Here is a 22,814-nt window from a genome sequence, read left to right on the forward strand (position 1 = left end):
TAGTATGTGGACACTCCAGTTTGTGCATTATTGTTGCATTACTGTGTTAGGAAGGACGTCGGTACAATCCTACTTGAAAGCAGGCAACACACGTCTTGTCAGAGGTAGATATTTTGTTGTGGTACTATTTCCCATTCTTAGGTAGTTGCTTCAGTATTGATTCATCTTCCCTAGACACTTTTCATTGAGCATATTAGGGGAAATGGAAACAATAAGATTTTTTTTAAGTTATGGATTTAGTTTTTTCATACGAAACAACCTTATTAACTTCAGAGTGCTCTTCATTACACGTAATACATTTTTTTCAGTCAGTGAATTCATTGTGGGAATAATTTTTATGCTGATCTGCAGTATTGGCTGTTTTCTCTAGTTGTTTCTTCCCCTCTCAATCATTTCTACATCATCAAATCAGTTTCATTTCATGCCTTTTCATAGCACCAGGACTCATCAACTGCAATGATCGTAGAAAATAAATTCTGGGTAAGTTAGGAGCTAGTCTTTCAAAGTATAGCATGCCTCTGCTTGACACTCTTCCAAAAATTTTGGGTATCATCTTGTATATTTTTGTTTTGCAGGGCATTCTAATGAGTGCGAGTTAGACATATTTAATTAGCCAGTTTTACACTGCATTTTATTGAATGGCCACAAACCGTTTGCTACCACATGATATTTCAATTTTGAGCATGAAATTGAGCCCATTAGTTAACATGACTGTCAATAAATCTCGGCTGCTGAGTTCCTTGTAATGTTTTAGAGGTATGTGCTCGGAAAATATTAACATAAAAGTCTGAAGTACACTTTTTTGTGATTGATGTGGATAATAAATTGCTAAAGATTAAGTTCACAATTCATTGCTAGCTTGTATTTGCATGGTATTATCTGTTCTGATACAGTTGTTAAATTTATAACAACCATTTACTTGCCTGAGATAGATATCTTTAGGGACAGAAAAAAATGATTTTATTTTTGCAAATTTGGTGTTTTGCTAAATTTTGTGATTTTTTTTTTTTTTTTTGCCGAATTCAGTGGCTTCTTTTGCCAGATTCGGTGTTGCTTTATTTTGAGTTGTTTTGCCAAATTCGATGTGTTTTGTAAAATTTGGTGTGTTCTGCCAAATTCGGTGTTGGTTCTGCCAAATCTGATGATTTTTTTGTCAAACTCAAAATTGTTTGTCAACTTTCATGTTCTTTACCATATTCTGTGTATTTATTTTGCTAAAATCTGTGATGCTCTTTGCCAAATTCAGTGGTACTCTATACCAAATTTTGCACTATTTTCATCATCAAACAAAACTTAATTACACAGGACATATGCTGTTATTTTAAGAATATACATGACCTTTTACTTTGAGGAGACTAGATGACAAAATGCAATTTATCATTTGTGTCCTCAGAATTATAACTTTTTTATACAGCAAAATCTCAGATTCTGTGATATCACATAAAAATTGCAAATTTCCTATTATTTTGCAACAAAACAATAATTTGTGTTTTTTTCCAATTTATCATTTTCATTAAATTTTCCTTTCCCTAGATACCATTCATTATATTCAACTGATTTTCATTCATTCCAGAAATGCTAATGATTTGACTGCATGACCCTTCTGTATTTCATTCGAACTATTACAATTGAGCATCAATTATCTGAATGTTAGTCAACCACACTACAGCTTCACTGAACCATTATTCGCTTGGGCATGCTGCCTTTCTCACTATGGCCTTGCCTCCCCTTCGCTCCCCAGCCCCCTCCTTCCCCGCACTATTGCCGAGTGACCGATGATAGAAACTGTTTGCAGCCTGCTACAATCACTTGAACCAACTATACAAGGAGGAAAACTGTGTGCCGATTCTTCAGCAGCCGATTCTTTCAAAATCAAACTAAGGGGCATGTTAAGGGAAAAAGATTATGCTCTTGAAAACATTTACAATACTGACAAAACTGGGCCCAATTGGAAAGCTTACCAAGAAAAATTTTTGCATTGTATTGTGAATTAGCAGCACTTAGTCTTAAAATAAGCAAGGATCATATTAATGCTTTCACTTGTGCTAATGCTACTGGTAGCCACCCATTGCATAGACTTCTCATTGGTAAAAGTAAGAAACTGCATTGTTTCAAAGGCTTTCATATGTCTGTGATGCCTGTTGTTAACACATCACAATAGAACACCTGAATGTATAATACGATTTTCATGCAATGGATTGAGGAAGTTTTTGTGCCCTTTGTAAAAGCTTATGGGTTAAAGAATGACAAAAGGGAGAAAACATTACTGCTCCTGACAATGTACCAACGTGTCCATCATCTGATACCTTAAATGAAAAGAGCAACTTCATAAAAGTGATGTTTTATCAGCTATTATGAAGTCTTTACTACAGCCTGTGGCTCAAAGCATTATTTTAGAGTTTGAAATGGTATTACAGGAAAGAACTGATACATAAGTTATTGTTAGAAAGAGAAGAGGGGGGGTGAGGAGAGAGAGGGGGGGAGGAGAAGTAAGTCTGTTTCAAAATCATAAAAATCTGATTTGAAAGCTGTATCCTACATGAGTGGAGAAGCCTGGGGTAAAATTTTGGGTACAGTGAAAAGTCTGTCTAATTGAAAATGACAACAGAATAATATGTCCAAAATTCTCAAAATCCTGCAGGATAGCAACATTGTGAACCTTGTCACTGATAAGGCTGACTGTGCTAGTATATCGCATCAACTAGTGATCCAGAAAATGAAGATGAAAATATACTGGCTGCTTCTGAACAATTTACATTTTTAGATACTGCTCTGTGATGGATGGAAACACAAGATGCAAGCAATATTAGATACCTGTAGTGGAAAAAGTGTGTGACTTAGCTACTCGTAAGTTGGTAGGCCTGCTTAAGACACCAAAATTAAAGGTGTTTTTTTAATTCTGTAAGTATGTACTCTACATACAAAATGCATATGAAATACATATTTTTTTGCTTACTAGGTTGTACTACATACATTCGTACCATGTTTGCCTCTCTAATAAGAAAAGAGAGTCATGTTACTATAAATATATGTAGTCTTTACCGGCAAATAAAACTATACAGTTAAGTTATCAAAATAAACCAGTTTTTCTAAAAACCATGCTCCCAACTTGTTCAGATAATAGACACTTTACTGTATTAGTGTATTTTCATTTACAAGGCATCTACATTGAAGTACTCAATTTCTGGATGTTATATCAGATTACTAAATAAAAATATGACCTACTTATTGTCAAGTTTGAAAAGCACAACATTTGAGTTTTCATAAGAAGAAGATAAAGAGGAAAGAAAATTGAACAGAAAATGAAGGAATTTGTATCTGAGTTCTTCTGGAGGCATTTAAAATGTTCACTTTGTACATCAGGGCTGTTGCAACACATCAACGATTCAAACAAATATATTCTGGAGACTTTATGTAGCTGGACATGTTCTCCTCTTGACTCAAAATAGAAATCTAACAATGTAGTAGCTGGAGAGATTAGAGATCAATAGTTTAGTTCATGCTTTTGTAATAAAAAAAAAGTACCCACTAGAGTTTATCTCCCATGTAGTAAACAAGGGGTGTAAATCAGTCCTGTTGAAAAAGCATCTGTGGCTGTAGGCCATGCAGCTGTGAAAAGGTGTAGAACAACAGTATGTCCATAAATGAACAATATATATCAGTTTTCTTATGTAAAGGTGAACGGTAAGGAAATTAATTGGATTTATGAGGTCATTATATTTTCAACTTAGGCCTGCCACATAGCCCTTGTTGCTGTTCTTATTCTCGGGTCTCTCTATGCATTGTTCTCTGAAAGAAGTTGACAGCCAGTTAGCACCTTCACCGTAAATGCAAAATCCAAACAATTACATAACAACTTCCTTTTTCTTGGACATGTATCTTTGCATAAAATGCTGGTATTATATTTACAGTGTCTGGCAATTCTTGTAGATATTTGAAACTCTGTGGAATGTGGGAGAAGGGAGCTATTTACATGGGTAGTATCCAGAAAGATATCATCTATCAGTCAGGCTGTGAAAGCTTCAGAAATCAAGTAGAGAATTTTTTTCTCATCCAAACTCCGAAATTGATATATTTCATTGTAGATAGCCTGTGCAAAATATATTACATAAATTTTCATTTATTAAAGGGAAATAGGTTTCCTATGTCAGATTTCTGCTTTGTGTGGAAGGAGGGAGGCATAGTAGCAGCAGGTACGCATAGCGAGCTACCTAAAAGTGAAAAAAGACAGACGTAAACAAAGGGTAAACTGTTATTGTTTCAAAGCTGTCAATACTTTTACCCCACTGTAAGGCAAAATGGGTAATGCCACCATACAAAAATGTTTTCGGTTGGCATAAGAACTATAATTGTACCCAAGTATGCACCTCTTCATCTGAAGCAAATTGACAGCCACTGATGTCTTTCTTCAGGGCTCTGAAAATATGGAAATCATCTAAGGAGAGATAGGGACTGCATCTAGGAAGTGTTAAGTGTTTTGCAGCAGACAGGTAGGCATTACCCTGGAAGAGAATGTTGCCATCTGTCAATATCCTATGTGTTTGGACATGATCATATGCTTGAATTGTTGCATTGTGTCCACTTATTGCTGTGTGTTAATTTTAGTATCATGTTCCAGAAAAGCAGCAGCGGGCCCATGCAGCCAAACAAAAATGTCATCATGACTTGCTTAGAGCTTGCAAGCACAGCTTTAGATTTTTTCAGTGAGGGTGAATCCATGTGCTTCCATTGTTGGCTCTGATGCTTCGTCTCTGGGTCAAAATGCTCACACCATGTTTCATCTCTTGTGACAGTACAGGACAGGACACAATATTCTACATCATGATACCATTCTAAGTGCTGCAGTGATATTGACATTCCATTCAAATTCTTCTCCTCCATCGCCCCGTGGGCAATCGAATGCACACAGATTTTCTGGAACTTCAGATGCTCTGTCAAAAAAGCATGAGTGGCACCATGACCAATTCCCAACATAGCCAAATATCTTCCATTGTCTGCTTTTGACTATTTCTGATGGCAGCATTTCCACAACAATGACTGAAAGAGTCGTGGCACAGTGACTCTGTCCTGACCGACTTCTGTATTTCAATGACGCTCAACTTTCTTCGAATCATTTATTCCATACAGACACAGGTGCACTTGATATACTTTGTCCATCATACACAGCAGACATTCAGACATTTGGGCATGAATTTCCCTTCCTGACAATCCTTCTGTAGTCAAAACCCACACTACCCCTCGCCTACACACACACACACACACACACACACACACACACAAACACGACTTGTTGCTCATGTTGTGTCTAACAGACAAATGGCTCAGTGGTGAACATTCACACTGTTCTTTCCTAATAGAGGGCACTTCTATACGCACACCTACCTGTGCTACCAGCACCTGCACAATGCTTGTTATGTAGTCTGTCTTGTTTTCTTTTGACGAGCCCTTGTTGTATGGGTGCCTAACTCTACTGTCTAGAGATTAGCATAACTGATAGCCTCAGGACGTCATATGAAGGATTTCAGGACTAAAGAATCAATACTTGAAGATTTCTTTGTGTACATCTACATACATACATACATACATACATATTTAATTACATACTCCACAATCTGGTGCAAGGTGGAGGATGCCTTTCCTGTTCCACTTGCAAATCGAGTGATGCTCTTATGTTATCTTCACAGTCCTTATGTGAAATGCGTGTTGACAACAGTAGAATTGTTCTGTAGTCAACTTCATATGTAGGTTCTCTAATTTTTCACTAGTGTTCTGCAAAAAGAAAGTCATCTTCCCTCTTTCTGGAGAACCCTGAAGATAAGGGGTTTATTTGTTGTCATTATAGGTTCTTTTTTTATTAGCGTGTGGTTTGAAGTTTGTTAGTCAGAATATACTGTGGACATACAGCCTCAACACAAAAGAAATACGATTACTCGGATAAATATTAATCAGTGACTGGTTTTTTCCCTAGAAGTTTATCTTTATACTGTGCCAGGTTTTATCAAAATCAGTCAGCTAAGTGACAGTGGATAAGGAGATTATTACACATATGTTCTTGCGCTCTGCTGGAAAAGTACTGTACAATGTCTGACACAAAAGAATTAACACTTATCCTGAAAAATCCATGTATTTGCTACATATGTTCAGTTAGTGGGTGGCACGTTCATACTAGGACACACTGAAATCCACAGATGTCACAAATCATTTCTTATTGCTATTTTCCATGAAGCTGCACAGGAACTCACCACTTAACATTTCTGGGGGAAAATGCAGTCCTCTCTTGCATACCATCCTTTCACTACGTCCCAACCATATCCATTTTTTGTCTACCTTTATTCCCATTGTAACTCTCTTACACCGAGTGAAGTAACAATTACTTATTTTGGTGTCATATCTCAGTATTTAGTGCCTTTTTCCATAAAGTTGTATTTCAATTGCAACTATGTGTTGCCTGTATGTTTTACAGTTTACCTGTTGAAGGGCTTTTCTTTTTACTGCAAATTTTATTATATATATGTTTTTATATTATTATGTTCTTTAAATTTTTTGTTTTGTCAAAGTTTTTTTCCTATAGAAATGTCACTTAATTACATTTTTTGCATGATATTTATTTTCCATGCATAGGCTGAAGAAATATCTTGACAATCTAAAGAGCAATGTTGTTGGACAAGGACGTGTCACCAAGGTGAGTGAATTCATTTCGTATTCATTCATTCATTCATCTTTAACAACAAGATTTACATAATATTTGTAGTGGTGAAGTACTAATATTATCCTGAAAATGGGTTAGTAAGCATGGCAGAATAAGTGTAATGAATCACACTCATATTTTGTGGTGCTTTAGCATATTATTGTTATTAAGTTTGTGTGTTTGTGTATATTCTGTAACTGTTGCAGTTCATTTTACATAAAAATGCACTGGTATTGATTAATGTATAAATCCACAGATTGATTTCTGCACTGTAATTGTGTTTTTTGCAAGACAATTGTAATGCCACGATACCTTAATTTTCATATAAAATGTGACGATTTGACGCATAATGGAAGAGTTCTACCAGAATCACAGTTGGGAAATTGTTCATACTGTGTGCCCATCACCCAGTCTATGCTCTGCTCCATGCAGTATACAACTATAGCGAAAGATTGTGTATAAATTTATAAGATAAATTGTGCAATTTTACTTTTGGTTATTGGATTAAAAAAATAAAACAAATATCTAATTCAAGAATAAAGTCAGAATTGAGTATCAACAATGCTGGACAAGGAGGAAGAGTGTTCTCTCACCAGCCACTAAAATAGAAACATCTCAGATTTAAAAAAGGAGAAATGTCACATGAAACCATAGATTATGAGAGAGATGAAATGTAGGAAGAATGCTGGAAGTAACAGCGAGATAGAATTTGTGACTAACATTCTGAACTGCCAGCATGAGATGCTAGCAACCACTAGCTCAAAGACGTAAGTCAGTTTTCGAAAAAAATGCAAAGCTTCATTACAGTGAAAAATAGGTTATATAGCTGGGGAGGGTGGGGCAGGAGCCAATAATAAAAATTGTATTAGAAAGAAGGCAGAGAGAAAATGGATATATATAGTTTAGAAAGAGTGATACTCAGATTACAGACTGCTACTCTAGTTTCAGAAGTCATTGAACAAACTAAACAAATATACAAGGCATCTTAACAAGAAAGATCAAGATTCTGTGAGGCTACAGAAATTCTCATTTGGGAAAAAAAAAAAAAAAATTAAAAGTTTATGTCCTGTCCCAAGTGATTTCCAACATACAATACATTTAATGTACGTTTTTGATAATTGTGCTGTTATTTTGAAGGAACAATGTCAGAACACAATGACTAGCTTTTTCTGGACAATTAGAGGATGTTCTGCTTATTACATGTAATACAATACACTTCCAACATGTTGGATCTACTCCACAGTCTCCACCACAACTTCTGTAATTGGTGGGGTATGCGACTTCCTTTTGGACATCTGGAAACAGCACTGCCAATTTGTAATTATAAACTTTCATCTATTGTCTTTCACTGGAAGAAAAATGTTTAAGAATTCTGTGAGATGATACATTGCATTTTTATATTTGATTCTCGGCTCCAGTCCACAGCATCATGTGTGTAATAGTATAGTAAAAACAAAATAATGAATTTCTTCTGTGTTTACTTTTTTGTGAGGTTTTATCCAGTTACACGAAGAGAAAAGTATTGCCAGTGGACATATCTTTTTTCTGCAATTGCATATTCATTTCACCACCAGTGTGGCATAGGCCTCAATGCTTTTATCTTTTGGTTAATAAAGACAATGAGTATGAAACAGCTGTGCACTGCCATGATATAATTTTGAGTTATATAACTATTCAAATTATGTCTGCAAGAACATTACAATTAACAAATTTCAGAAGCATAATTTCTTCTCAGTGTATTACACTTTATGCTCACATAGTGTAACAAACATTAAATAGCAGAAGGATGTTTGAGTCACAAAAATGATACTGTTCAACTACATCTTTTATATTTGTTTCTACCAAAACATAATTAATATAATCACATACCATTCCTTCCATGCATAATGTTAAATGGAAGAGCCAGATACAAAAGCAAGCAGTTTTTCTTTTCTTTTTTTATTTTAAAACCTTTCTTTTGCATTAACAACCAGCAAAGTAAGCTTTTTTCCATTACTTTACATACAGTCATTTTTTTCATCACAGATTTCTACACATTATAGATGTATTATACTTTTTATCACTGTTTATTCATTTTAAAGTCTTCATTATTTTGGTGGCATACATTACTATTCATAAACTGCCACATATCGACCAATGGGTACACTTGGTCCTCAAAGATTACCACAACCACAATCTTTTCCAACACAAGACACCACCAGAATGTGTTTCATCATATAGCTGACATAAATCATGCAGTTCATGAACGAAAATAGAGAATACCTGCATCTTAAAATCTGGTCTTGTGGGTGGAGAGGAAAAATCATAGCTTGTTAGCATGAAAAGAATAAATAAAATAACAGTGAGTGGGCAGTACTGCTTCCTCACATGTGATCGTGGATGCACCAGTTTCTGACACACCAAGATTTCTAGATCATTCTTGCCACCTCTGTAATGTTGACTTGTCTTCCTGAGAAACTATAAATAGTTACGTAATTGTGGATACTTGTTTCAGGTGTTGTTATGTGTTGAACAGTAACTTGCAGTTATGTATTGCCAATTGGAATTTCTGTATATCTAAGATAACAGGCTTCTGTTTTGGATTGTATTGGAATTAGTTGAATGAAATACTTCAATCAGTGTTTGGTATATTTTTGTGTTTGATTTATAATTAGTTGTAGCAGAAGTTAGAGTGAAAACAGTATATAAGAAGTGTAATACGTCTGAATTTCTGCAGGTGCCATTACTCCATGCAGATGTGAGGTGGGCATCAGAAGCATTTGGCCAAAAATCTCTTCCAGCATCGCACTCAGCAGATTCCATACGTGGCATTCCACCATCTGCCTTCTCTGCTCCTCGTCCATTCCACCCAGCAGTGCCTCATATGCCAGCTGGCACAGAAGATGACGATTTTCCACCACCTCCCCCACCACTTCCTAACACCATGCCACCAAATCTGAAGAAACCAAGTAACTTTGCACCAAGTTGGAAGCCTTACCATAATCCTGAATCCCAAACTTCATATTCAGAAGCTCTTCCAGGAAAACCATATACATCATCAGAATTTGAAAGGGCTGGTCCAACAGGTAACTACACAATGAAATCGAAAAGTAGTTTTCTTTTATAAAAAAATATTGGAAATAAAATACTCTTTCTTCTTCTTCTTCTTCTTCTTCTTCTTCTTTTCAGATCGTCTGTCACAGAAAGGTAATAGCCAACAATCGGCAAGTGTGGGTCGTCAGCAGTTTGGTACGTTGCCTGGTGAGAGTGTCTCAAGCTTGCCAGCAGATGCCAGTGTATCACATACACTGCATCCTGAATCTCATACTGCCTACTCAGAAGTTGTTCCAGGAAAACCTTCATTTGCCTCAGCCGAGCATCATAGGTCTGGTTCAGGAGGTAACTGTTTAAAGCAAAAGACAAAATTACTAGATGTCTTTGAAAAGCTGATGGTTCTTAAAGTAATATCACATTTTTTCCAGTAGCAGATCCTGTTTCACAGAGAGGTCAGCAACAAGGAGATGTTGGGCATCAACGGTATGATGTTGGGCATCAACACTACGGACTATTGCCTGAAAACACTGCTGCAACTTTGCCAGCAGATGCCACGTTCGCTCACACAATGCATCCTGACTCCCACACTGTGTATTCAGAATCTGTCCCAGAAAAACATTCAGCCCTATCGCCTGAATACCGCAGAACTGGTTTACGAGGTAACTCTACAAAGTGAAAAATATCATCCTTTGCTCTGTGAAATTTACAGTAGTTGAGATAACTTTCATTTTTCCATTAGTAGACCCTGTGTCTCCAAAACAGCAAAGTGAATGGATGGAAGGCATGAGCACTAAACATAGTGAATCAGTTCCTGGATATAACGTATTGAGCTCACCAGCTGGTGCAACTGTTTCACTTGCAACGCGTCCAATGATTATGTCTGTTTCTACTAATGTGCCAGGTGTCTCACCTGCAATGATAGCTACATCTTTATCTCAAAGTTGTGGAGCACCTGAAGGATTTAAGAATGAGTCTGTTCCTCACAATAAAAATACTGGTACATTACGTGCTGGTGCAGTTGCTGGCTCAAGATATCCTAGTGGGCAGGAGTGCTACCAGAATGCCTGTCCAGACAAACTGCCATATAATGAGCCTGTAAAGCAATGGGCAGGGAAAGATATCCCTCAAGAGGGAAATTTGGGATATTCAATGCATCCAGCAGAAAAAGAAGACATTTACAGTCAACAGCCAGGAGCACTTTTACAGTCTGATACAGTGAATATTAAAAGCCCTGTCTCCAGAACTCAGTTAAGAAATTCTGAAGGAACAAGCTCTTTATTAGGCCATAAACCACATTATATGTCCCATCCTGTGGAAAGCACATCTAGTGAGCCAATAGCTGCCAGAAATGCTGGTTCAAGTCATTGGGAAGTTGGTAAGTCTTCTGTGTGTCCATGTCTTCGTTGTCGATTTGTGCATGTCCTCTGTGTTCGTCCATTCGTTATTCTGTGTATATGTTTGTCCATCTGTCTTATTGGTATGTCCTTCCATTTGTCTGTCCGTCCTTGTTTGCATTCTGTATATACTTTAATTTTCAACTTTGTTGGTATTTGCTGACACAGCCATTAAAGGAGAAAAACTGAGTAAGAATTATTTATACAAAAATCTAAGTTGTATTCAACAGATCTGCAGAATACCATATACAGTGGTTGGCCTCCATATTGTTGCAAAACAGGCAAGGCAAGAATTGATCATCTCTGTGTGAACTTCAGAAAGTATTTTGTGGGATTTCATAGTTCACTATCAAATGTCTCACTGCTACCAGCAAGAGCCCATTCAATTGACTTTGGTTGCTATATTGATTTCTTTGCTGTAATATAATCAACTGTCCACTTCATCCAGACTGGTTTGTTTATATAAGTATAGCTTATTTGATGAATCTTTATTTCTCACCAGCAAGAACATGGTTGTTTGTTGACCTAGAAATGGCACCACCACTGAAACAGAAGAGACAGCTGGTGCACTCTGTTTGCAAACATTATTGACATTGGGGAAATACAGTGTGTCCCACATAAAACCCCAGTATGCTTCACACCCAAGATTTGAGAAACTGTGAACTAACTAAAAGAGAATAGATAATAGTAATGTTAAAAATTATGTAGTTACTTTTCTATAATAGATGCTGGAAGTGGTGATCAATGCATCCAGGAGTCAAAGATCTCTACATATCTTGTGTTGTTTAAGGTGTAATTGAAAAATATGGGGTACACCGGACAATGCATGCCAAACACCTATCTTCTCTGAGTGGTAGTGTTCTTCATGGAGAATACATAGGTTATCTTGTGAACAGTATCTGCATTTTTGGGAGTTTACATAACCTGACAAATGAAATCAGGCCTCATCTGACATGAAGTAAAGCAAGGGTCCAAGTAACCATCTGCATTTGATACTAACAGCCAATTACAGTAATGAAGTTTCCAAGTCCTCAAATTTCAACTCTTGCACCATACTCAAAGAGTAGGCTTTTAATTTCATATCTTTTAGTACATAATGACACAGTGTCCAAGGTACACAAACTTGCTACAATGACCTCCTTACCAACTTGTGGACTTCTCATAATATCCATGCGAATTCTGTCTGTAATTTCAGGGTCCTCATTGTTGGTTGCCTATTCCTCTGTCATTTAGTACATAATGACACAGTGTCCAAGGTACACAAACTTGCTACAATGACCTCCTTACCAACTTGTGGACTTCTCATAATATCCATGCGAATTCTGTCTGTAATTTCAGGGTCCTCATTGTTGGTTGCCTATTCCTCTGCATATTCCTACAGCCCTTTATTTCTTGTTCAGATCTTGAATAGTGCTGGTTGTGGGGAGTTTCGTTCCAGGATACTGTGCTTGAAACATTTCTTTACATTCCTTGATGTATGTAACACTCCATAGTATCAGTTTGCTGTTCTGATGCAAATTGCCAATTTCTGTAACAGCCCAGCAATACAAGCTTCTCACAACAACTGATGCATGAATGCACAGTTGCTCTCAATTTTCCAATAAAATTTAGTGTAGCCAACTTCTTTGAGACAGTGTTGCTATTTCACAAGCAATTCGACTAGAGATGATTGACTGATATGTATGGCATACATGTCTAATGTGGGACATTCTTGTATATGCATACATATTTCATGCTTGTAAGTTGCTTGTTTGAACATATTACTCGATCACTTTCTTGATCACTACTTTGAATCCCAATATATATTACAAATATTTAATGTTCATGTTCCGTAAAGGCGCCAGAATGTCGATATTGATGACATGTATACATGCTCTGATTCAGTCTTCTGAAATTACTTTTCTTATGCAGTTACTTTTCTTATGCAACTTTGTATTTGTTCTTTGAAAGTCTTTAACATAAGACTGTTTTTACTGCTTGCTGACTTTTTTGTCGAATTATGTTCTACATCAGTTCCATTGAATTTAGTTTGTTATAGAAGGGAGTGACCATTAAACAGAAAAACTATATTTTTAAATCTTGTCCATGGTGCTTAAAGGATTAAGTGTGCTTACCTTAACAATGTCTAGCAACTATCTCTCAATAATGTCTTTTATCACTGATGTGTCAATTTCTCACAACCATGACAGTGTATTGCCTTTGCGGAAGCAGTAGCAGGAGTCCTATTTTCTTGCATCATGTGGTATTGAGGATTTTTAGGTACATAAATGCATCTGTGTGGGGAACTTAGAATGAGTTGTTCCTGTACCCACTTTTGAAGTTTGTTTTACCATGGTAATCTTGTGGTGAGATTTGCTCCAAAATCTCTCTCTGACTGGTACTAGTTTTTTTTTTTTTTTTATGGTCATTGCAGTTCGATCATTCTGGTGCTTGTTTATCTATTTTCTGTTTCAGATATACCTATCCTGTGCCCTGAAGATTGGTTGGCAGCAGTTCTTTTCTCCATTACTCTCTGTTCCCTGTTAGTCTCTTCATTTCTTAATATGAACTTCCCTGAATGCCATACTTGATCTGCTCGTATTGCCACAACACACACCTGGCATAAGGACTCTGAAGGCAAGATAAGAGAAATCTGGGCTCATATGGAAGCATATAGACATTGCTTTTCCCTCACTCCATTTGCAGATGGAACAGAAAAGAGAATGACTAATTATCATACATCGTACCACCCCTCCCCCCCCCCCCCACCCCACCCTCCTCGCAAGCACCATATGATGCCTTGCGGAGTGTTTATGTAGATATAGACTGCTATCTAGGTCTTACTCTTCCTCCCTTGCCTTGAGTCATCCTTTCATCACATTAACTAGAAAGCTGCTGTGTTGATAGATGTGGATCAATCAATTGAGTTTTTTCTTTTCTATACCGTTGGCAGCAGAGATTTTCAAAGCCCATCATCATTTCTGTGAAGCAAGGCATATCCAGTGGGTCTTCAATGGAGTGGTTTCTGTGTGGCCTTCTCCATCCTGTGGCATAGATTACGCTACTTCATGCAGCATTAGGAGCAGTTTACCACTCCAAGGATAAGAGACTGCCTTGCACTATACCGTATTTTACAGACTATAAGACACACTTTTTTCTTTGAAAAATTGCCTCGAAAATTCAGGTATGTCTTCTACTCGAAATTAATATAAAAATGTCCAGTCTTTGATGTAAAATTCGCACCAGTCTTAAAGATAGCCATATATTTGATGCTGTGGGAAACCTATCTCTGGCAACATTGGATTCAACTGGCAGCAGCAGTGCACCGATGCGGCGAACATGATTTGCAGGAATTCACAAGTTGCTAACACTGTCTCCCTCCCACCTCTCGCAAATCTAGAGCATTGTCTAGCCTATGATGCATCATTGCCGTCTATGGTTCCAGTGAACATGAATTCAAAGTGGTTTGTGTTATCAGTAGCAGTGCAGTATTTTTGTTAGTAGCTAGTTTCATAACGGGAAAAAATAAAAGGTATCCATATGATTTATAAATTATAGAGCACAACAATCAGTCATCCTTTTTTGCAGGTTTTATTTGGCAAATCCAGATTCCACTTAGTGCCTAGCCATTATCAATGCACTATATTCTAGTCTCAGTGCATGTCAGTTCCCTGTTGTTTGGACATCAGTCACAGTTCTTTGAATATTTTTTCAAAGAACTGTGACTGATGCCCAAACACTAGCTGAAATCTGGATTTGCTAAATAAAACCTGCAAAAGAGGACAACTGATTGCTGTGATCTATAATTTTTAAATCAGATCACAGTTGCTGAGTTCACCCACATTCCTGCATTGAGTGCACCCACATTCCTAATGGAAGGTAACCTGATGGTTATTCATATGATGTGGGCTATGAATTGAAAGTAATAGCATATGCAGAAGGACATGGAAACAGAACAGTGGAGTGGCATCCCCCCCCCCCCCCCCCTCCCTACACCAACAGCAAAAACCATTCACCGTTGGCAGGCTTGTAAACAAGAATTGAAAAAAAAAAAAAAAATGAGGAAGACAAAATTTGCGAAAAGAGGACTGAAGGCAAAATGGCCAAAAATAGATGATGAGATATTGAAATGGATTTGAGGACTGTCACAATGGCATTGGAATTAATGCAGAAGTGAGTGAAATACTCGCTCATAACCTAGTGCTACAGTGGAACTTAACAGACTTTAAGAGGAGTGTTGGTTAGTGCTACATGTTTGTCAAGTTTGTGAAGTGTCATAGACTTAGCATGCGAACCAAAACCAAAATATCTCAGAAAATGCCAGAAGAGTATGAAGAGAAAATACAAAGGGCGTTCAAAAAGTTTTGCACAGTCATCTCTAATTTTTTTATTTTTTGCAGGAGGAGAATGAATTTTTTGTGAACATACTTGGAACATTTAGCTATACTTTGAGCCTCCATCAGTTGTGACGCATCTGGCTTAACGTTCTTTCCATGATGTAAATGCACTTTGGCAAAATTCTTGGGGGTTGACTTTTACACCATTACTTGACACAGGAAATAAGGTCTTTCTCACTATCAAATGTTTTACCGCGCAGGTGGGTCTCCAAACAACCAAAGAGATGGAGCCAAGTCCGGACTGTAGGGAGGTTGAGGAACAATTTTCCAACCCATTTTGACGATTTTCTCCTGTGTCGTAAGGGCTGTAATGGGGTTTGGCATTGTCATGGATAGTCTGATGAGCTGACCCTGAAGCTGTGGTCTGTGGGTCTTGATGACACATCACAACTTGTCCAGTGACAAACAGTAACGGTCCTGGTTAATTGTGGAGCCAGTTTCCAAAAAGTCAATGAAAATGACACCACACTGATCCCAGAAGGAGGAGGCCATCACCTTTCAGCCTGCTGTTCATGAAAGTCTTGGTTTCTTTTTCCAAGCGGCACCCGGATGACGCCACTTCATGGATTGGGTTTTGCTCTCAGGTTCGGACAAAAACAACCATGTTTCATCATGGGTAAGGACATCATCAGAACACTGTTTCCACTCTTCGGTAAAGGTCTTTATGAGACCCTCGCACACATTCTTCCTCATCGTTTTCATTTCTCTTGTCAGTAATCTAGGCACCCAACATGCACATAGTTTTCTGCACCCTAGTGACTGTAGCAGTGGTACCACACTACCCCATGACAAACAAGTCATTTCAGCAAGCTGTAGTGTCGTCACACATCTGTCATTTTGGATGATTTGATCAATGGTCTCCTTATTCACACCACTCACTGCTGTCAATGGTCTACCGCATGGTGGATTGTCCAGTAGAGAGAAATCACCTTCTTTAAACCTCTGCAACTACCGCTGGATACTGCTGTGATCCTCTGTGTCCTCCCCATAAACAGGGAACAACTCCCTGTGAATCGATGTGGCAGAGTCATCGCAGGTCTTGAGATGTCGAAGAGGAACTCTATCACCGACCGTTGTTGCAACCTGACATCTACTTCACGGTCCATTATGGCTCACCTGTAAATAAAAGAAAATGCTTTTATATACCAACTTATAGCTAAAAGTTCCAAGTATGTTCACAAAAAATTTCATTCTCCTCTTGCAAAAAATAAAAAAATAGAGAAGACTGTGCAAAACTTTTTGAATACCCTTTGTATTATCTTTCCATCACTTTGTTATTCAATATCAAAAGAAAACCATTGTGGAACTAAGCCAAATAGTGAATATGGACGAAACTCTGACATTTGATGTGCCGAGTAACAAAGTTGTTGCCATAAAAGGTGCTAAAACTGTAACCATAAAAACAACTGATGATGATGTCCCATACTCCTTAACAGAGCGTAGGGGAACGATGCGGGAGACCCACACTGCTGTACTAGGCAAGGTTCTGGTGGAGGTGGTTTGCCATTGCCTTCCTCTGACTGTAATGGGGATGAATGACGATGATGAAAACGACACAACAACACCCAGTCATCTCGAGGCAGGTGAAAATCCCTGACCCTGCCAGGAATCGAACCTGGGACCCATGCTCGAGAAGCGAGAACGCTACCGCGAGACCACAAGATGCGGACATAAAAACAAGTGGACATGCAAAAAAAAAAAAAAAAAAAAAAAGAAAATGCACTACACTGTTGTCTTTTCATCTTGTGCTGAAGGTACTAAACTTAATCCAGTGATCACCTTCAAGCTCAAAAAAATGCCAAAACCTTCTGAAATACTGTCTTGTGGTGGTGTTCATGTACATGACAGGGACTGGATGGACGAGATTGGTGTGAAATTATGGGTTAACAGAGTGTGGGAGAGAAGCCAAGGTGCTTTATTGAAGAACAGTTCTCTTCTTGGCTAGATCGGTGTAGTAGTCATTTGAAAAATTCTGTGAAGGAGAAATTGAGACAGGGAAATACAGAGCTTGCTGTTATTCTGGGAAGACTTATGTCACAATTGCAACCTCTTGATGTCTCAGTAAATACACCATTTAAAGTGTATATGGGGGAGGAATGGCACAAATGGATGATGGATGAAACCCAGCATGAATTCATGGCGAATGGAGCTTTAAAACGACCCACAATGAAACAAGTGTGTCAGTGGATACAACAGTCGTGGTGTAGAGTGAGAGATCAGATGACAGTTTTCAGGGATTTTAAAGGTCAATTCAGTTTTATAAATTAAAACATGTTTTTTTAGTCTGGCTTCACAATCTAATAATAAAAAATGGTAAAAATGTTATCTTTTTTTAAAAAGTTGCTTAAAAATTAAAGTGCATCTTCTAGTCCATAGCATCTTATAATTCATAAAATACTCTTTTGTCCTGCTAGGTTCTTGATCAAATGTGTCTTTTTATCCCGGGAGACATTCAGTTCCTGCATCTGTTAGCTGCTTGCTGAGCAAATCTTACCCCCCCCCATCCCACCCTACCCCATCCTTCTGCTGCTATGAGGTGGATTTCAAGGTTCTTGTTTCACAGACTCTAAGATCTTGACAGCTTTTCTTTATCTTTGTTAATTGCAATGAAAACCTGAACAGCCTCCTGTCAGAAAGTCACAGAGGGAAGTAACATGTGATCTTTTAATAGGCTGGGATTCTAGTAACACATATTGTGGACATTCTGAAATCTATTAAGTACTAGTTTACTATTCAGTCTGGTAATGTAGCAAAATAAGATGTCGCCAATAGAAAAGTGCAGTGACACCTCCCAGTCATCAAAAAGGCAAAAAATTAAACAATTCGTTTCGCAGAGAATGTGATTCAAACCTCATTCTTGTATATACATACATATTTCATGCTTGTAAGTTCCTTCTTTGAACATATTTGATCACTTTCTTAATCACTACTTTGAATCCCAATATATGAGGGTAATCCCAAAAGTAAGGTCTCTTATTTTTTTATAAGTACATAGATCTGTTTATTTGTACAATGGTTTACATTGATTTACAGCTTGAAAATTTAGCAATTTTTTGACATAATCACCATTTCTGTCAATGCTTATTTGTAGACACTGTGGCAGTTTTTGTATGCCTATGTCATACCAGCTCGCCGCCATGCTGTTCAGAAAGTTATGAACTGGTGTGATTGTTGCTTGGTCTCAGGTGTAGAGTGGTATGCCCAGGTTCCATCACCCGTGACAATTGAGTCCAGAAAGTTGCCCTGGTGGTGAAGAAACGCGCGGGAAGCATCAACTCATTGCCGCATGTGGTCCTCAGTCAGCTTGTGTGGCACCCATCTTGCGCACACCTTCCAGTAGTTCAGTGTTTCAGTTAAAATTTTGTGAGCGTTGCTTCGGGAAACCTCAGGAACCAGGGTGATCCGCTGACCTTCACACATGCTTTGCTCAACTTTCAACATTGTCTCCTCAGAAATTGACGGTTTCTCGCTACTTTGTTCGTCGTGAATTTTGGTCCGACCAGCTGCAAACACTCTACACCACTTAAGAATATTTTTGACATCCATGCACGACTCACCATACACTTCCATCAATTGGCGATGGATTTCGATCGGCACAGTGCCCCTTGCATTCAAAAACCAAATAACTGCATGCAATTCGTACTTGGTGGTAACATCCAATGGGAGCTCCACTCTCAATGGCTGCCAAGCCAAGACTGAGCGCCTCAGCACGGCGTGCGCATGTTTACACATAGCGTGTGAAGCACTCTTCATAACAGTGTGACCAACTGCCACACGAACAGAGTTCTGCACTTATAAAAAAATAGGAGACCTTACTTTTGGGATTACACTCATATATTGCACTGATAAAATTCATCTTAAGTATCAAGTAAATTTATTTTTTGGTTACATGAAAAGGATGCAAAAATATACCTAGAATTCCTAAGTAATAGTTTTCTGTGGACATGCCATGACTTTTTGTGTGTTGAAACTTAGGAACTGCCAATTAAAATTGACTCCGAAAACAAAATTATTAAGTTATTACAAAATAAAAGTGAGGTGTCAGAAAATGAAATATTGGCTGTACAGAGAGAAAGTGGTGGTTTAATATGAGGAAACTATCCAGTTTGTGTGTGACAACCAACAAATAAAAATCAAACGACACTGTGAAAATGCTTGTGCACACATGTTAAACATTAACATATCTGTTGTTTCCGACAATTATGCACAGAATGTAACAAACCAAAATCTGCAAATGTACGGGATGGTTATAATTAAAGTTAAACTTTAAAACCACTGTAGAAATAACACCATTGGTCAGAATGACGTCAAATTGCAACAGAATATTATTGGAGAAGTGGGGAAATGTATGGCACAAGAAAAATAAATAGTTACAAAATATAGCAATAGATGGCGCTGTAAGCATCATAATTTAATAGTCATTGACTTCAAGTGACCAATGATTCATACAACAATGCCTAAGGTGTACGTTTGACGTTTAACAAACTGTACTAGGCCTACTCAGTGTGCATGGGTGTACAGGTGTGATACTGTTAATTATGTAAGCCCATCCACCACAGCAAGGTCACATCATATTGGATGGCAAAAATCAGTTTTTAATTGTTCTGAAGCCAAGAACCGCACAAAAAGCATCACTCACATTGGTTTTTAATTGTCCTTAGGCCTAAAACTGCATAAAAAGCATCAATCACATCGGGTTTTTTTGTTCTGAGGTCAAAAACGCATAAAAAATCAAATCGGATGATTAATTTCCATGTGACTGGTACAAAACATGTTCAATATGCTGTCCACCATCTTCTGCAATAAGTTGAAAATGAGAAACAGTGTGTTCCACAACTGATCGAAGTGTTTCTGGGTTCACATTCAGAATGTGTTGCACAGTGCATGCCTTCAGTGCAGCTAAGTTTGCATTTGGAACACTGAACACTACATATTTCAGATAGCCCCACAGCCAGAAGTCACACGGATTAAGATCAGGTGATTGGGACGGCCAGGCTGTAGGGAAATGGCAGCTGATGATTGTAGCATTTCCGAAATGGCACTTCAGCAGCTGCTTAACTGGATTTGCAGTGTGCGGAGGTGGAGCATCTTGCATAAAAATGATCCCATCCACACATCCACGCTGTTGGAGAGCTGGAATGACATGTTTGCTCAAAAGACACTCGTAGCACTTACCAGTGACAGTACAGGTAACTGGACTGGGAGCACCTGTCTCTTCGAAAAAATATGGCCCTATGACAAATGATGCCATAAGCCCGCACTACACAGTGACCTTTTCAGGATTAAGTGGTACTGGTTGATTTGCGTGTGGATTTTCCATTCCTCATATTTGACAATTCTGTGTATTGACATATCCTGTCAGATGGAAGTGGGCTTCATCTGTCCACAAAATCTTCCATGGCCAATCATTGTCCTCTTCCATCCGAGCAAGAGATTCTGAAGCAAAGGTCTCTCATGCTAGCAGGTCAGCAGGAAACAACTCATGCACATGGTTAATTTTGAATAGATACCAAAGAAGGATGTTTTGTATGATTTTATGCACCATGCTCACGGGTATGTCCAGTGTTCGGGCAGTTCTCCGTGCACTACACGTTTGTACTCCACCACCACTCATCTCCTCCTGCCTTGCTGTGGCCACTGCTTCCACTGATGTCGAATAAATTCGTTTCCTTCATCTACCAGGTTGCACACCAAAAGAACCAGTGTTTTCAAATTTCCGAATCATTTTCTCCAGACCCATGGCAGTCATCGGACCAACGGCTTTTTTCAAACCCTTCAGTGTCCGGTACTTATGCAGAGCAACGTATGCACAGTCATCATTCTTGTAATACAACTTTACAAGCAGAGTGCGATCCTGCATTGAGACAGTCATGGCGAATGTCGCAGACGTGAAAGAAGGAAAAGCCGTGTGTCGTGCGCATGACAGGTGTTTTCATTTACATATTCTGACACATACAGCACCGTCTGTTGATCAATTTTCACACTATCTTTTTTCTTCTGCCTTACATTTTCCCTCTTCTCCGATAATACTCCGTTGCAATTTGATGTCATTCTGACAAGTGGTGTTATTTCTACAGTGTTTTGATAGTTTAACTTAAATTATAATCACCCTGTATATCAGTGGAAGTTGGTGACATACAGAGAAAGAAAAGGCAAGAAAGTTAAATTAAAGTTGTTCCTGAAAAATATTACTGTCCCAAACTGCAACATCAATGTGTGGCTGGAATTAGAATGCAGCAGCTCAACAAAAATTTTAAAAACGTGGAACTTCCTCAGTTTTACTGTATGTATGCTGCTAGTAGCTTAATAGTTAATTGATTACAGTGATACTTTTCAAAAACAAAAGTTCCCTACATCTGTAAAAATGAAGTTCTTTTTCCTGTACATTATTATTTTTCATGAAGATTTTTAGCAAAAAATGCTACTTGACATGTAGTTAACAGAACTTTCCAATCTCCGAATCTAGCATCATATGTGGAGTGGAAGCACAACTCATCATTTCCATCATCATACCCAGAGGCTCAGATGGTTCTGCAGTGATTGCAAAAGTGCTATTCTTGATTTCCACTATTGAGGGAAGAATTGTAGTGTCCACATTGACAGGTCACAAGAGTATCACACAAAGGGAGTGGTTGCTCGGATAGCAGGGTATGTATGGCTTGCACATGAGGGTTTTTGGGTTAGAGGTACCCCTTCTTAGGGGAAATTGTAAAATGCCTGTCACATTCAAAGATAGAATAGCCAGATTACTCTGAAAGGAGAATTCTTCATCTTGTAGATCGAAAAGAGAGAATGTTAATTTATTATTGGTATACTGCAAAAGTAGCCATGGTAAAGTTTCATAATTAGTCTTGCTTATTAAAGATAATAATGCCCACACATTATTAGGAATAGAAGTGTGCAGCAGTGAAGATTTTAATTTATGGAAGGGTAGACTAGACACAAGTGGTGGTGGTAGCATGTTTAATGCCATAAAGAACTCAGTAGTGTATAATGAGGTTATTACAGATTTTAAATGTGAAATAATGTGGGTAAAGCATTACATTAAAGGTGGGTAAAAGAATATAATGCATGCTTTAGTTGACCCTCCTGTGTCAGGAGTTGTAGTGGCAGAGCACTTCAGAGACATATTGGAGAATATCACAAATAAATTTTATTATCGTGTGCTATTTTAGTAGTGGAGGAATCAGCTTGTCTGGTGTAGAAAGGGAGAGTCAGGAAATGAAAGTGGTGTCAGAGAAATGGATTTGAGTAAAATATTTCTGAATGTCTCATCTGAAAATTACGTTGAGCAGATGGTTAAAGAACCAGCATGTGAGGACA

At 38.0% G+C, this 22,814-nt stretch overlaps 1 protein-coding gene across 5 annotated transcripts in view; it reads left to right on the top strand.

Moving 5' to 3' along the window:
- LOC126202951 (testin) overlaps nt 1-22,814 on the top strand; it is a 104,534-nt gene that overhangs the window by 40,687 nt on the left and 41,033 nt on the right. The window contains exons 7-11 of one of the 5 annotated variants that reach the window (XM_049937061.1): nt 6,622-6,682; nt 9,405-9,753; nt 9,857-10,066; nt 10,150-10,380; nt 10,458-11,096. In XM_049937061.1, coding sequence (XP_049793018.1) covers nt 6,622-6,682; nt 9,405-9,753; nt 9,857-10,066; nt 10,150-10,380; nt 10,458-11,096 — 1,490 coding nt within the window. The remainder of the gene's footprint in view (nt 1-6,621; nt 6,683-9,404; nt 9,754-9,856; nt 10,067-10,149; nt 10,381-10,457; nt 11,097-22,814) is intronic. The other 4 variants (XM_049937065.1, XM_049937064.1, XM_049937062.1 and 1 more) reach the window with 4 other exon arrangements.

This window comes from Schistocerca nitens, chromosome 9, assembly GCF_023898315.1.
Source record: "Schistocerca nitens isolate TAMUIC-IGC-003100 chromosome 9, iqSchNite1.1, whole genome shotgun sequence".
Classification (NCBI taxonomy): Eukaryota; Metazoa; Arthropoda; class Insecta; order Orthoptera; family Acrididae; genus Schistocerca; species Schistocerca nitens.